At 43.1% G+C, this 16,220-nt stretch overlaps 1 protein-coding gene across 1 annotated transcript in view; it reads right to left on the bottom strand.

The window, feature by feature from the left end:
* Window positions 1-7,213: 7,213 nt before the first annotated feature.
* wasf1 (WASP family member 1) overlaps window positions 7,214-16,220 on the bottom strand; it is a 57,899-nt gene continuing 48,892 nt past the window's right edge. The window contains 8 exon segments of the mRNA XM_048250629.1: window positions 7,214-7,505; window positions 7,848-8,016; window positions 8,018-8,319; window positions 8,322-8,389; window positions 8,985-9,128; window positions 9,397-9,545; window positions 11,244-11,300; window positions 14,663-14,716. Coding sequence (XP_048106586.1) covers window positions 7,348-7,505; window positions 7,848-8,016; window positions 8,018-8,319; window positions 8,322-8,389; window positions 8,985-9,128; window positions 9,397-9,545; window positions 11,244-11,300; window positions 14,663-14,716 — 1,101 coding nt within the window. The 3' untranslated portion in view covers window positions 7,214-7,347.

The following is a 16,220-nucleotide window of genomic DNA, read 5'->3' as shown; positions in this document are numbered from 1 at the left end:
AATACCGTCTCTGATAGATAAACAAAGCAGCATGCATAGAAGCAACTAGGCCTAACTGCCTGATGAAAATTTGACTATTTCAAAGCAGGGGCGGTTCTAGGGGCGGGGCCACAGGGGCCCGGGCCCCATCTGAAATCTCATTGGCCCCTGTACCGTCAATCATCAAGTGTCAAACTTGTTGAGAACGACGATCAGAGATGCAATTCCATTCCCAAACAACTGGTGGCAGTAATGCACCTATGAAGCCTGAAAGCTAAAGCACACAGTGAACTGTAAAGGAAAGAATACATTTGGCTAATGTGCCTCTGCTAATGTGAAGAACCGATACATTTGGCTAATGAAAGTATCAGCTAGAATTCTAACGTGAAGAACCGATGGCAGCGTTTCATCTTCCACAGAAGTTTCTTGGTGAGTCACAAATCTCTATGTTGGTTATCATCATTATGTGAAAGGGACGTTTATTTGTTGCTGTCCCAATAAGTTTTTCAATTAAATTACGAAGCAGCAGCAAGCTTGCAGTGAACTGTTAACTGACTTAGTCAGTGAACTGTTAACATTAACTTAACGTTAGGTTACTTGAGTTGAGGTTTGATTGTTATTCATTGTTAGCATGCTGATAGATTTTATGTAAGGTAATGTATGAAGTGTTTGAAATGGTGTTATATGAAATGCAGAGAAATGGACATGCGCTAGTGCACCTTACCAAATGTAAATAACGTTCGATTTTTTTTTGCTTGAGGAAAAAGTTTGGCAGCTGCTAACATGAACATGAGAATACATGCATAATAGCTAACGCATTGTAGTTAATGTGAGCTATCATTGCAAAGTTATTAACCACTATTCTGAGTTTATTTGATTCATGGGCTTCGCATGAATTCTGTCTCAAAGTGTTAGGACAAGGAGAGTTTCATTGAGATAAATTGGTTAAATTTTCTACTCTATTCACTCAAGCTTTATATGATTAAAAATAAAAACAATAACTGGTTTTACAGTTGCCAGACGACATGCTGAATACAAGCATGGATTTTGTGACACGCATTTGTGTTTCACCTAGCCTACAGACTGGGATGGCGCAGGAGCTGGTGACTTCAACCCACAGTCTTCAGAACCACCAGTCACCAAGCATAGCCGCTCCTAATGGTATGATGCTATTTCCTATTGCCACTACAGTGAGCATATTTTGTCATTCATTTTAGAAACGCCAGGTTGACAGTGGGTTATGAAAGTTAATAACAATTAAGTTACTCAAACTTGTTTCATTTTCTTCTCTCCAGACATTTCCCATTCTAGAGCAGATGGTTCTGTACAACCTCTCCTAAACTGGTATTCCGCAAGATGCAGCACGGTTTAACCGCGGAGTCTGCGGCTGTAACCGCGAACCGCGCATCTCTAGTGTGTGTGTGCAGTGTGTGTGTGTGTGTGTGCGTGTGTGTGTGCGCGTGTGTGTGGACATTTGATTTCTGTGGACATTTGATTTCTCCATATCTTTTACTACATTCAATCGCAAGTTTAAGTTGTAAAACATTCGGGTCTGTCCAGAAAATAGGGTTACAAGTCTTGTTGTAAATAAAAACGATACATTCCCCTCCGGTATCAAGATACAATACAACACTGGATAAAATTCTATAAAAGTTCTGTGCAGTCCACTTTTTAACAATATTGCTTTTGAATAAAGTCAAAGATCAAAGGATTTATAGGTAACTAATAAAGGATAGAAGAAAAATCTGCACACTCCAGTCTGTGAGTTAAAAATTATTTTGCACAGACTGATGTGTGCAGATTTTTATCCAATCCTTTAACAGTATTGTTTTTAAAACCAAATATAAAAATGATAATTTTCATATTATTTTTAACAGGTGTGATGTAGCAGCGGTAATGTCACCGATCTGTCGATCCAGGCATGATTCCTGCCGTTGTGAGTCCATGATGCTTTGGATAAAAGCATCTGCTAATATCAGTAAACTTTAACTTATAACTTTTTAATAGTCCGAATGAGCCCGATAGGTCTCATTACTGGCCCTCTGGCAAGCACAAACACCATGAACATACTGACTCCTCCTGGCGAAATTATATCATTGCTGTGTTCCTTCTTTCCCATCATAACCTGCTCACTGCAAGTCAACGTCTACCTATTATACACAAAACAGTAGGAAAATAAATTGATTGTTAAGTATAGGAGTTCTTATTAACTTTTGAATAAAAGAAACTTGCATTACATGGCTTAGGCTACCTGACTTAGCCAACCTCTCCTCTCAAATAGTACACCCTGACCTGTGTATTCTAATATTCATACTGTGTATTAGGCCTAGCTTAAATCCACGTCCGTCATATGCTACAATGTTACTATGTTCTGAACATCTGTATTGTACAGCTTGGATGCAACGTGACAGTTCATTTAAACTTAACGAGTTTGGCGAATTAATATACGGGTGCTGGTCATATAATTAGAATATCATGAAAAAGTTTATTTATTTCAGTAATTCTATTCAAAAAGTGAAACTCAAAACATCTGCAAAGGCCTTTAAATGGTCTCTCAGTCTAGTTCTGTAGGCTACACAATCATGGGGAAGACTGCTGACTTGACAGTTGTCCAAAAGACGACCATTGACACCTTGCACAAGGAGGGAAAGACACAAAAGGTCATTGCTAAAGAGGCTGGCTGTTCACAGAGCTCTGTGTCCAAGCACATTAATAGAGAGGCGAAGGGAAGGAAAAGATGTGGTAGAAAAAAGTGTACAAGCAATAGGGATAACCGCACCCTGGAGAGGATTGTGAAACAAAGCCCATTCAAAAATGTGGGGGAGATTCACAAAGAGTGGACTGCAGCTGGAGTCAGTACTTCAAGAACCACCACGCACAGACGTATGCAAGACATGGGTTTCAGCTGTCTCATTCCTTGTGTCAAGCCACTCTTGAACAAGACACAGCGTCAGAAGCGTCTCGCCTGGGCTAAAGATACAAAGGACTGGACTGCTGCTCAGTGGTCCAAAGTTATGTTCTCTGATGAAAGTAAATTTTGCATTTCCTTTGGAAATCAAGGTCCCAGAGTCTGGAGGAAGAGAGAAGAGGCACAGAATCCACGTTGCTTGAAGTCCAGTGTAAAGTTTCCACAGTCAGTGATGGTATGGGGTGCCATGTCATCTGCTGGTGTTGGTCCACTGTGTTTGAGGTCCAAGGTCAACGCAGCCGTCTACCAGGAAGTTTTAGAGCACTTCATGCTTCCTGCTGCTGACCAACTTTATGGAGATGCAAATTTAATTTTCCAGCAGGTCTTGGCACCTGCACACAGTGCCAAAGCTACCAGTACCTGGTTTAAGGACCATGGTATCCCTGTTCTTAATTGGCCAGAAAACTCATCTGACCTTAACCCTATAGAAAATCTATGGGGTATTGCGAAGAGGAAGATGCGATACGCCAGACCCAACAATGCAGAAGAGCTGAAGGCCACTATCAGAGCAAGCTGGGCTCTCATAACACCTGAGCAGTGCCACAGACTGATCGACTCCATATCAAGCCGCATTGCTGCAGTAATTCAGGCAAAAGGAGCCCCAACTAAATATTGAGTGCTGTACATGCTCATACTTTTCATGTTCATACTTTCCAGTTGGCCAACATTTCTAAAAATCCTTTTTTTGTATTGGTCTTAAGTAATATTCTAATTTTCTAAGAGACTAAATTTGGGATTTTCATTAGTTGTCAGGTATAATCATCAAAATTAAAAGAAATAAATCCTCAAATAAACATTTGAAATATATATGTCTGTGTGTAATGAATGAATATAATACAGTGGTTTTCAAAGTGGGGGCCTCAGAAAGTTGGAAGGAAAAATAAAAGCAGCAAATAAATACATCTGGAAAATTTAATATACCTATTACTATGAGGGTTGTTATACAACGCCATTATAATAATTTGTTGCATATCTGAACATTATATTTTTAATGATAATGACTGGGAATAATAGTAGAGTGATAGCTCTCATATAGCAGAAAGCCCCAAATGCAATTTTTACACATTGTATGCTCAAATTGCAAAGTGCTTGTGGCTAAAATGATTATTAGGATTAGCTTAATGTATTTTTACATTTGCCGTAGTATTGTCGATGGGTTTAATAACAGATCAAGGGGGTCCTTGGCCAGAAATTAGTGGTATTTGGAGGGCCTTGTCGTGGAAAAGTTTGGGAACCCCTGATATAATATACAAGTTTCACTTTTTGAATGGAATTACTCACATAAATCAACTTTTTGATGATATTCTAATTATATGACCAGCACCTGTACAAGTTTGATACGGCCAACAAATTGGATCTATTTCATAGGTGTGCAAATAACACATTCTAAATTACGCAGGACAACTGGGAAATCAACCAAGCACTGGAATATATATATATATATATATTTGCTTGAGATAACATTATCTTTGATTTGCTAGGACTCTTTTTTTTTTAAAGTATATATTTTTGGCCTTTTTATGCCAGTGACAGTGGAGAGTGACAGGAAGCGAATGGGAGAGAGCAGGGTGGGATCGGAAAGGACCACGGGGGGAATCGAACCAACCGCCGGCGTGCAGTGCAGGTGCCCCAGCCAGTTGCGCCACAGCTGGGGCCAGGACTCTTAATATTGAACTTGCAGGTAAGTAACTAATCTAAAATAAGTGTTGAGGTTTCCTAGACGGTAGGCCTAACTAAGTGTTTAGATGGTTCCCAAGACAGTAACTAAGTGTTGAAATGGTTCCCAAGACAGCAACTAAGTCAGGGGTTACCAACCTTTTTTGGCAGGTGAACCTATTTTGATGTCACAAAATGTTGGTGACCCCATCATTCACAACATCTCTGTTGTAACACCCACTCGAGAGTGGGACTTTGATTTCCCCCAAATGTCCTAACAAGCTAATTTGTTTGGCTATCTTTGCGCGTGTGGTTGTTTTGATACTTTGTTTGGAACGTTGATCAAGCATAATTATGTCAGTCAATCATCTAATGTGGGCTGTCTAAGTTTATTTTTATGTAGGGAGATTGTAATGATTGTAAGGATCTGATTACATGGGATTTTTAATATTTTTTATTTAATGTATGTATATTTTAATGTAATTTGCTGGTCAATTGTAAGATACCAAGTATCTCAGGCGACCCTATTTGAACTTCAGGCCACCCCACATGGGGTCCCGAACCCATGGTTGGGAAACAATTAACTATAGTTCTCAAGACAGTAACTAAGTGTTGAGAGAGTTCCCAAGCCACTCCAGTCTTTTTGAGTGTGTTTGTGGTTTGTTTTTGTAATTATTTATTCTGTAATTATTTATATATCATCAGGTGGAATTTTGTCTGGAAAAACTCACTACTACGCGTACAACTATGTGTAGGTTTATCTAGGTTTGTAAAAGTGTCTTTGTGTGCTTTTTGTAATGTCTATGCTGTGTCTATGTATCCATCACAACACTAGACGTGTACTGTATATTTATTCTGTATATCTGTTCTCTAGTGAGTACCATTTGCTTGCTGTAGATATATACTGTATAAGTCTTAAGTCTATATTTAAGTCTTTTTCTTCTTTTTTAGGTAAGTGTGTCAATGGAGGACCAAGAAAGTAAGAATTTCATTGTACCATGTTTGCACTGTGCATGTTTGCACTGTGTCTGTCTGTCTGTCCATCCATCCTAACACGACTGGGCTACTGCCATTGGGTAAGAATGAAGAAACACATGACCAATATCGTAACATAGCATTAGATTTTTATTAATTCAAGCAAAATGGGACGGTCAACAGTTACATAAGTTACACGGAAGGCTTGCTTACATTTTTTTTTTAAAAACAAAACAAAACAAAAATCAATGTCTTTTTGACCTTCCGCACAGGGACATGGAAACAGCTAAATCCTTTTACCAACGCAAGCAAGAAGTAGTGACAGCACAGTACATTCATTAACTCAACGAATACGTTTATACAAACCATAAGGCATAGAAGAAGAGAGAAATACAGAAACGAATTAACGGCGAGGGGTTGTTTCACCAGTCGCAAGAACCGCGAGGGGTTGTTTCACCAGTCGCAAGAACGCGTCGTCTCACCGCCACCAGGCTGAGCAATGGTAAACCGTCTTGGCAACTTCCTTGTCTGATATTTAAAAACATCACCCAAGTATGGCTTAGTGTGTTGCATCGCTCTAAAATTTGTCAAGGTGACAAGCTGCCATTAACTTTGTATAGATGTGAGTTTCTTTCTTTTTTTTTAAATCCCTTACATTAACTAAAATCTCCCCATGTGTATGGTAGCTGCTCGCTGTCAAAGTCTCGTTGGCTCTTTGTAGTGGATTTACCTTAAGCACTCAAATTACTCTCACATGCATACACGCGCACACAGACACACACTCAGGTAAAACAGGTGCAAAACTTCAATAAAACTTCTCAGTATGACCAGGGTCGTTTGGGAATTGCTTCACTGCATTTTCTTTTTCGTTTCTTTCACAGATACAACAACAGGACACTACAATTTTTCACTCAACAACGACACCATTCCCAAAGTAAAAATAACACACACACACACACACACACACACACATACGCAGAGAAACAACCGACCTTCTTACTGCAAACTTAACACATATTTCCTTTTCAACTGCTTCCTAATGGCATTCGAAGGTTCCTTTTCAATTAGTGGCTTTTTGAAAAAAAAAAAAAAATCTTCAAACAAAAAATCTCTTCAGCACAACAGTAAGTCTGTAATTCCTTCATCACCCCGAGGGTGGCAGCAGAGAGCCCAAACTGAAATTCTGACCTTCCTAGTGCTTGTACATGAAACTATAAACAGACAAACAGGGCGGTAGATTTCTAAATTGCTCTTTCAAATGTCATTGTGCGAAAACAAGACACGGAGTTATTTCCATGTTTTTTTTTTCTTTTTAACTGTACAAGATGAAAGAGTTCACACAATTTAAAACTGAAATCTTATAATCTAAACTGTCAAAGATGTGTAGTAAAAATGAATACAAAAACAGTTTCTTTTCCTTGTCCTATAACATAGCTGTATGGAACACCGGAGGGGAAATAAATGAACGAGATGGTCGAAATCTCCATACAAGGCATACCATGGGGATGGTGGGAATGAGAGAAAGAAAGAAAGAAAGGAAGAAAGAATATGGATAGAACTGCAGACAGGTAGTCAGACCGATAGGCAGACAGACATAATGAAACGGAGAGAGAAGAGAAAAGACAGGAAGTGCAGATGAGAGCAGAGGAAGTGATGAAGATAAAAAGCTGTGGTGAAGGCATGATGATGATGATGATGATGGAAAAAAACAAGAGTAGGGGAGGGACAGAAAAGGAGTGATGCTCTCTCTCTTCTTTCTTCTCTCTCGTTCACTCCATCCAGTCGACCTCGTCGAACTCGGAGTCGTCCTCGGAGTCGCTGTACTCGACGGCGATGCGGCGGGACAGGATGGTGGCCACGTCGTTGCCCACGCGCTCGTGTTTCTCTTCCTGGGCACGCTGCTCCTCCACCTTCCGCAGCTGGATGCCTGACAGACGCACAAAGACACGGAAGAGAGGGAGTGAGAGAGGGAAGGAGGGGGAGAGGGGGAGAGAGGGAGGGAGGGGGAGAGAGAGGGCGAGAGAGAGAGTTATGTTTTTTAATTTTTTTGCCTTTACTCAGATAGGGACAGTGAAAAGTGACAGGAATGGAAGAGAGAAATGGGGTGGGATCAGGAAGTGACAGCAGGCTGGGTTCCGAGCCAGTGCTCATGGAACAAGAACCGTAGAATCCTAAAAGCCCAATGGGCCCACTTCAGATAACTGAATCCAAAGGAAGAACTGAAGCACACAAATAACTGAGAATATTTGTGGTCTCAGGCTCCGCCTACCTTTCCGTATGGCCTCCAATAGGACGCTGCGGGCGTCGCTGATGGGTGGCAGGTTGGCCGGGTGACGCTTGGGCTCGTGGGCCGAGTGAGTGGGCGGCGATGAGACCGAGGGCAGGACCGCCGTGGAAGGGGACGAGCTCCTGGCTCCGGGCAGCGGAAGAGGAGGGGGGTGGGGGAGGAGGGGGCAGGACCGAGCCGTCCGTCATCCCCGGGGGCGGGCCTTTGTCCTGCTGCAGGCGCGCCGGGGAACCGGTGAGCATATGGAGCGGAGGGGCGATGGGGGGCGGAGCCGGGTGGAGGACCCCCGGGGCGATCTGGAGGGGGGCGGGAGGCGGAGGGATGGCCGGGGGCTGCTGGTTGGGCATGGGCGGAATGGGGGGCGGCGGCGTGCCGCGCAGGCCCGCACCTGATTGGACGGTGGAGGGAAGGGGGGGAGGGGGAGGGGGTAATGGCGGAGGGGGGGGAGGAGGGTGCCGGAGTTGAGGAAGCCAGGGGTGCGAGCGGGAGACTGGACCAGGCTGTCTGACAGGCCAGAACTGGAGCTGCCACAGACACAGAGAGACGGAGAGAGACAGACAGACAGACGGACGGACACACACACACACACACACACACACACACACACACACACACACACACACACACACACACACACACAGAGATGAGAAAACGGATTAGAATGGCCACAATACTAAAGTATTACTATAACAGTCTTTCTTAGTCAATTTGCTGCATTTCTCAAGTCATCATTAACGTTTGCACAACAGTAAGTGCATTTCTCAAAACTACTTGTGCAAACTGCACCACACAGTGGATTACCTGCATAAGCACATAACTTGCTCAAAATGCTTAGTTTATGTCTCGAAAGCAAATATGTATGCCAATCAACATGTCAGTGCCATCAGACTGACAAGTTTCTTATCGAGATACTTAGTCATTAGTTACTCAGTAAGCATTTTTTATGCCGTTTTTCTGTTTGGCATCTACCAATTTCAACACAATAAAAATGATGTATGTGGGAGACCGTAGGAGATCAGACAAGATTCCTATTTACTTGCGAGGTTGGCAGGAGGTGAAAGTGGGGCCCATGAGGTTATGTGTGTGTGTGTGTGTGTGTGTGTGTGTGTTTGTGTGTACCTGATGGGTGGCGGTGGGGGTGGGGGCTCGTGAGGTCTGCCGTATCCTGCCTGGTCTCTTCGGTTCAGAAGCTCATTCATCTGACAGTATGGGAGAGCAGCCAATGAGAACGCCCCGTCGTGTTCCATCGTGTACGTCACTTGCCTGCCAAACAAACAAACAGACACACCAATAAATAAACAATCAACAACAAAAAAGCACACAAGGAAAAAGTTGTAAATGACAATCAATCATTTACATAATGTATTTATTCAGCCTTTATTCAAAGTGACGTATAAATGAGAACTAAAATTCAAGCCACAAACAGGCAGATATTGCCATACACTCTCAGATATTTTTTACTTGAATGTGCACACACACACACAAACACACACACACACACACACACACACACACACACACACACACAGACCGTGCGCCATTGCCCGGGTCCCTCTGCTGTATTTCAGCCTCATCATGGGCTAGTTCTGGTCCAAGGGCGAGTTTCTGCCAGTCCTTCTTGCGGTCGTGAGGCGCCCGCGGAATCTTCTCCAGGTCTGCTGTACGATCGATGGTCTTCATCTGGATGGGGAGAGAAGGGGGGGGGGCAGGTTAGGGGAGACATACAGAGTACCATTTCTTGCATTGCTCTGAAGTGATACAGGCACACACACACAAACACACACACACAAATACACAAACACAAACACACACACAGAGGGTAAGAGGTTAGCTATGCCTCTTATCACTCAGATTTGAAAGCAAAGCCGACTACATTATACACTCAGACACACTTCAAGCCAATTTTACTTAAAAGCCTTGTCAGCACACTCATACACACTCATACACACCTATACACACACACACACACACACACACCACACACACACAGACAGGAAAAAGACTCGGTCATCAGCAATTTGAGCACACACAGCACTGTGCACTGTGTGTGTGTGTGTGTGTGAGTTTGTGAAAGGGCTACATTTCTCCCACCAGCATGTGCAATGTTATATCTGTGATATGTGTGGCGTGACAACAGGTCTCCTGCTGACATGGCTGTCAGTTTGAGTGACAGGTGTCAGATTGCACTCGCTTTGCCCCCATCCTCAAGAGCCTATCTGCTGGTGTGTGAGTGTTGTGTCTGGTGCAGTCTCACATGGAAAATATGTGGTGTCATTCAGTACCGCCTCAATGCTATCATACTAGCAATGCTAAGGTAATAGCATTATGTATGCTGTATGATAACATCAAAGTGAAGATAGTTTCCGTATGCATGTATGTATGTATATATGTATGTATGTATGTATGTATGTGTGTGTGTGTGTGTGTGTCGGTTTGGTTAACATTGAGGCAATAACCATTGTAATTGTAATATGACACTATCATTTCACCAGAAATAATTAGTCAGTAACATGGCTTATGCTATCACAGGTTGTGTTAGTGTTGAGGCGTGGTGTTACAGCGAAAGGACACAGTTATGCTAGTGTTGAGGTGTGGTGTTAAGTTTAAGGTTAATGTGGAATATTTATTTCCACTATCAGCACGTTCAAAATCACCTGCTACATTAAGCAACAGGTACTCTATAACTGTGGAATAGTTAAAACAAAAACAATGTTATGTAACAGTGAATAATGCCATGTTACCATTATCGCTAACTGTCATAGCAACTCCTGAGAAAAAATCCTGAGAACTGACATGAAAGTAAGCAAAGATGGTAACCTTTCATTATCACAGCATTCAGCACAAACTTGATCACTAAATAATACCTAATAACTCAAACTTAATCACGGTAACTAATAAAGGGACATAGGGTCAGTCCTGACATGTTTATAACATTGTTATATCAGTCTTATGACTAAGTTGCTTCACACACAGCATTTCCATAAACTGTAGGCGCCATCATCGACATCAGCTGGGTATTCAAAGTATGTGGTTTTGTGTCAAACCTAGTTAACTCAGAGTAAATCTCCTGAAAACAAGAGCCCTTGATATGCTTAAATGAAGCCATAGGGCTCTTCTGAGATTAAGCACATACTCTGGGTGAACTCACCCAAGCTTGTCACCACAGAACACCACGCCCCCGGGCTTAAAAGGTGCTATCTGAATACATACATACAACTCAATAGAAAAGAATGTTCCAGATCTCCTGCTTAGCGGACAGAACAGGCAGGCCAGCTGTGGAGCTGTTAGATGAGAGAACATTGGTGGAGGAGACTAAAAGGAAGGAAGAGGAACAGAAGGGGGCACAGTGCAGATGGGCTGAGGTAGGCTGAGACATACCTGTGTGGGGAGGTCTAAGTACTTATAGACCTGCTCATACGAATGGGGGTCTTGCAACTATAAAAACAAAACAGAGAAGCGCCGGGAAGGGGCACAGTTTTTAACACGGCACACAGCACAGCACTAAGGAGAAACAAGCACAGCAACAACAGCAGCAGCAGCAACAACAACATATATTATGAGCAGAACACAATAAAGGACAACACCTAATCCATGATTTATGAATTGCTTTAACAAAACTGGTTTAGGGTCATTCCATGTCAATTCAACCAGGGCCCACGCACTTAGGTCTCAAAAAATTCTAAAAAAATTACCAGGTGTACCTATGTTACCCAGGAGACACACTGTAAAATTAGTCTTGTAATTTTTTCAGAATTTTTTTGAGACCTAAGTGCGTGGGCCCTGGTTGAATTGACGTGGAATGACCCTTTAGCAAATTAAACATGTAGCAAGCATGGAACAGCAACAAATCAACACATACTGTATGTGTGCAAATCAACACATATCTGTGCAAATTAAACACACACACACATTTATTGGTACAAATATGCAAAGGCAGGGCAGGTTGCATTTAATACACAGTGCCAATTTAATGTAATTTACATAAAAGGAAAAAAAGAATAGTAAATTATAGTAAATAACTGCCTGAAAGGACAAAAAAAACAGACTTTTAACAGACTTTTCAAAATTTTTACTCATTTCTACCAGGAGGTGCCAATAAATGTGGATGGCACTGCAGAATGGCAATGCAACTGCCAATCACACTACAGCTTAAGTCTGTGAGACAGAGCACTGCGCATAATGGGTGACATGACAGAGTAAAACACTGCATGTCATGAGCAGAGCCCTCCTTAAATGACACAGATTATCGCATTTGTACCCATACAAACCACCTGGGACAGCCATCTTAATAGAACACAATGCATGAACATAATTAAAACAAAAAACAACCAGCATTAGATGTGGACTCCCATGCAGTTCAAATCAATGGAAGCAGGACACACGAGTGGCTAGGACATGGGCACATGAAGAGGACATCCAGGAAGTGAAAACACTGCAGCAGAACCCCTCCAGAAAACATGACATGATGTGCCTTTCGACCAGTGTTAGTATGTAGTGTGTGTGTGTGTGTGTGTTAGATTTGGGTAGGCAGCAATTCAATGAGGTGTGAAACCATTATCACTCGCTGAACTACACACACACACACGCACACACACACACACACAGGCACACACACACACACACATACATATACATATATATATATATATATATATATATATATATATATATGGAATTCACACCATAATGCAGTATTGATTAAATTGATTAAGTGGTTCCATTGCTGTGAAGAAGCACCAAACACATTCACGTATACACACACGCACACATATGTTGTGAAAATGGTGTTATCCAATACTGTGTGTCCAAGGCAGCAAGGCAATGTCCAACTTGAGTTCAAAATGGGCAAATTCCACCCAGTTGAATTCACAAAGGTGCACAATATAGGACTGTTAAATGTCTCTCCTCCTCTCTTCCCTCTTCTCCTCTATATCCCTCCCCCTCTCTGCTCTATCCCTCCCCTTCTCCTCTCTATCCCCTGCTTTCCCTCCCTCCCCTCCCTTCTCTCTGTTCATTTTCAGCCCTTTCTTTCCCTGACCCGTGGTCTGCAGAGGGTAAAATCTGCTGATATCAGCAGCTGAAAAAAACACACATACACACACACACACACTCTCAAATACATGCATGCACACACACACACACACACATAGCCCACACACACACACACACACACACACACTCATTAACTTCCAACATCCAGGGCCTACTCATGACATTATTACCATATACACTTCTCTTGGGTTTAACTCAGAGCCTAAGCACACTACACTGTTAGAGCACTTGGTTTCCTTTTCAGTAAAGAACACTTCATTGACTTAGTTATGGCTATCTGGAGTCAAGTGAGGTTAAATACATTTGACATCAGATCAAGGGCACTTACTGGGATGCTGGAAAATAAGGACACTTTGGATCAAATGAGCACTTCACATTGCTTCCCCAACTGATTAAGCGCACTTGTTCAGTTTTAAGTATGCATGCTCCAAACCAGGCCAAATGGTGCCAAGAAACACAGGAAGCAACAAAATACAGTGCCAATATAGACATGGAGGATTCTGCACAAGCAGCGCAGTAGGGAAGGGTGTGAGGACCCTCTCCAGAGCGACTTCATCCTAAAGGCTCTAGCATACTTCCACGCACGCGGTTACACACGCTCTAAAGAGGACGGAGTGCTCTCTTGCCGTCTTAGGGCTGAGCTACACCAGGCGCGTAACCGAAGCGCTCCATTTGCGTAGCGTCTGCTGCAACAATTAGCTGCCATTATAATCAATGGAAGTAGCTACACCAGACGTTCATAGCTGCGCGTACATTCAAAAAAAGTCTTTTAAAATGGATTTTACACGTCGCGAACGGAACGCTTCAGTTACACGCCTGGTGTAGCTCATACCTTACGCAGTCAAAAGCATCTGGGATGTCCTGGAATATGTTGGGTGATTATTCTTGCAGTCTTTTAAGGACATGGTGAGAATGAGACAATGTGGAGATGCATGTGCTTCCCTACAAGCACAGGGCCGACTGGGCTGACAATACAGCAACGTTCTTACAGTGTTCTTTCAGTGTTCTTCTGCTTCTCCCGCAGTGGGGTTTTTGCTCACGTGTCATCAATGTGCACGACACAATTTTCATCACGTGCTCAGCCAGCACCACGGGTGCGAAACCGCAGGCGTGGAAGTATGCCAGAGTCTTAACAACATCTCTTCTTATTTCCATAACAACTAGACCTTGGATGAGAATAAACTTCAGTCATGATGAATGCTACTTATAGCATCTCCGGTCACTGGATTGCTGCTAGAAGTGGGTTTAGTGTTTGCAGTGAATTAGATGAAATTACAATTAAAAGACTAAAGGACGACTTTGGAAAACTAGCAGCTTCATCAACACCATCCCATGGGATTAGGAAAGAACACACACACACGCTCCACACACACCCACACACACACACGCACACGCAATGCACACGCAATGTGATCATAGTCCAAGAGTGAGCCTGACATTAGTTATTAGGGTTAGTAATTGATTAGTTAGTTAAAGAGGATTAGGAGGTGAGCATTGGGAGGTGGAGAGGGGTGGGGGGGCAGGAGCATTGGGAGGTGGAGAGGGGTGGGGGGCAGGGTCATTGGGCTGGAGGACTGGAAAAATCAAAAGGTGGAAATGTGCTATACTGCAAGGGGATACGTTGGGATGTGGCGAGGGGGGGGGGTATAGGGAGGCAGAGGGTTGTCTTACCTCTGTGTTGTGGGGCAAAGAGGGATGCGGAGGGGTGGGGGGATAGGGGGTAGGGAGGCGGAGGGGTGTCTTACCTCCGGGGCAGGGGGCAAAGAGGGGTCATGGCGATACCCCTGCGGCCACTCCAGCTGTTCAGAGCCAAACATACACACACACGAACACACACACACGCACACAGAGAGGACACACAATCACAGAATGAAGGACAGAAACACCAGTAGGAGGAGAATACACAGTGGAGGGGACAGAAGCAGAGGTACAGACCTCACCGTGTGTGTGTATGCGTGGACGATTATGTGTGTGATTGTGTGAGTGTGTGTTTGTGTGTGTGTGTGTGTGTGTGTGCTTGTGTGTGTGTGTGTGTGTGTAACGTTATCTGTCTGTGTGTAAATCAATAACAGCTAAGTAATATCTGCTGGTTGAAACAGATGACATTCAGCTGTTGTAGAATAGACATCATGCACACAGATGATCAAACTTCAAACTGAATTGATGTGACTTGAACATAACAGGGGCCTTTTTATACATTTTGAACCCAACCGCCATGCAAAACCACTCTGATGAACATCCACACTGGACCAATGGCCATCACACTGTCAGGAAATGGTGTGTGTGTGTGTGTGTGTGTGTGTGTGTGTGTGTGTGTGTGTGTGTGTGTGTGTGTGTGTAATAGGATGGCAAAACAAGATGAGAGGAGAGAGATGTGAGATGATAACGGATGTACAGGAAGGATGACATCACGCTGCAGAAGAGCCCCCACTACACAGAGAAAGATGACAGAGAGAGAGAGAAAGAGAGAGAGAAAAAGAGAAAGAAAGAGAAAAAAGGTGGAGGACAGAGATAAGAGTTTGTCTCAGAAACAGAGAGAGAGAGGGAAATAAAAAGGAGAGGAAATAGACAGATGGCAAAAACAGACAGAGAGAGAAACAGAGAGAGGGAGATCAAATGATGGAGGAAAGGGAGTGGAGTTTACCTGTAATCCTCTGCTCTTATGATTTAGAGGTCAGAAATACACACACACAAGCACACACGCACACACACACACACACACAGCCCCTACCTACAGTGCTCTGAAAAAAGACTAAGTGGGGGCCACTCTTCCTTCAAAAAGTAAAAGATATCACACACAATGTGAGAGTCTAAGAACAAGCAACCAAACAAAATGCAACCGAAAGGAAATAAAACCCCAAACAAAGTATAAGTTAGAACAGCAGCTGAACATTAAGAACAGCGGCTGAACATTTAGAACAGAGGCTTAACATTAAGAACAGCAGCTGAACATTAAGAACAGCAGGTGAACATGAAGAACAGCAGGTGAACATGAAGAATAGCAGCTGAACATGAAGAACAGCAGCTGAACATGAAGAACAGCAGGTGAACATGAAGAACAGAAAGAGAGAAAACAGAAAACAGAAAAAAGAAAGTTGCAAACAAGACAAACAACTCCAGTAAAGGAAGATGTGATAGCGGTGAGACAGAGATGAGACAGTAACAAGACCTAAAAGAGATGGATCTGATCTGAAGTCAAACGTGTGTGTGTGTGTGTGTGTGTGTGCGTGCGTGTGTGCGCGCGTGTGTGTGGCCTCAGTGTGCAGCTGCTACTCCCATAATCCAGCAGCCGGCCCTCATCAG

Source organism: Alosa alosa, chromosome 8, assembly GCF_017589495.1.
Source record: "Alosa alosa isolate M-15738 ecotype Scorff River chromosome 8, AALO_Geno_1.1, whole genome shotgun sequence".
NCBI classification, from domain to species: domain Eukaryota; kingdom Metazoa; phylum Chordata; class Actinopteri; order Clupeiformes; family Clupeidae; genus Alosa; species Alosa alosa.
This window is presented reverse-complemented; position numbering and strand designations above follow the sequence as displayed.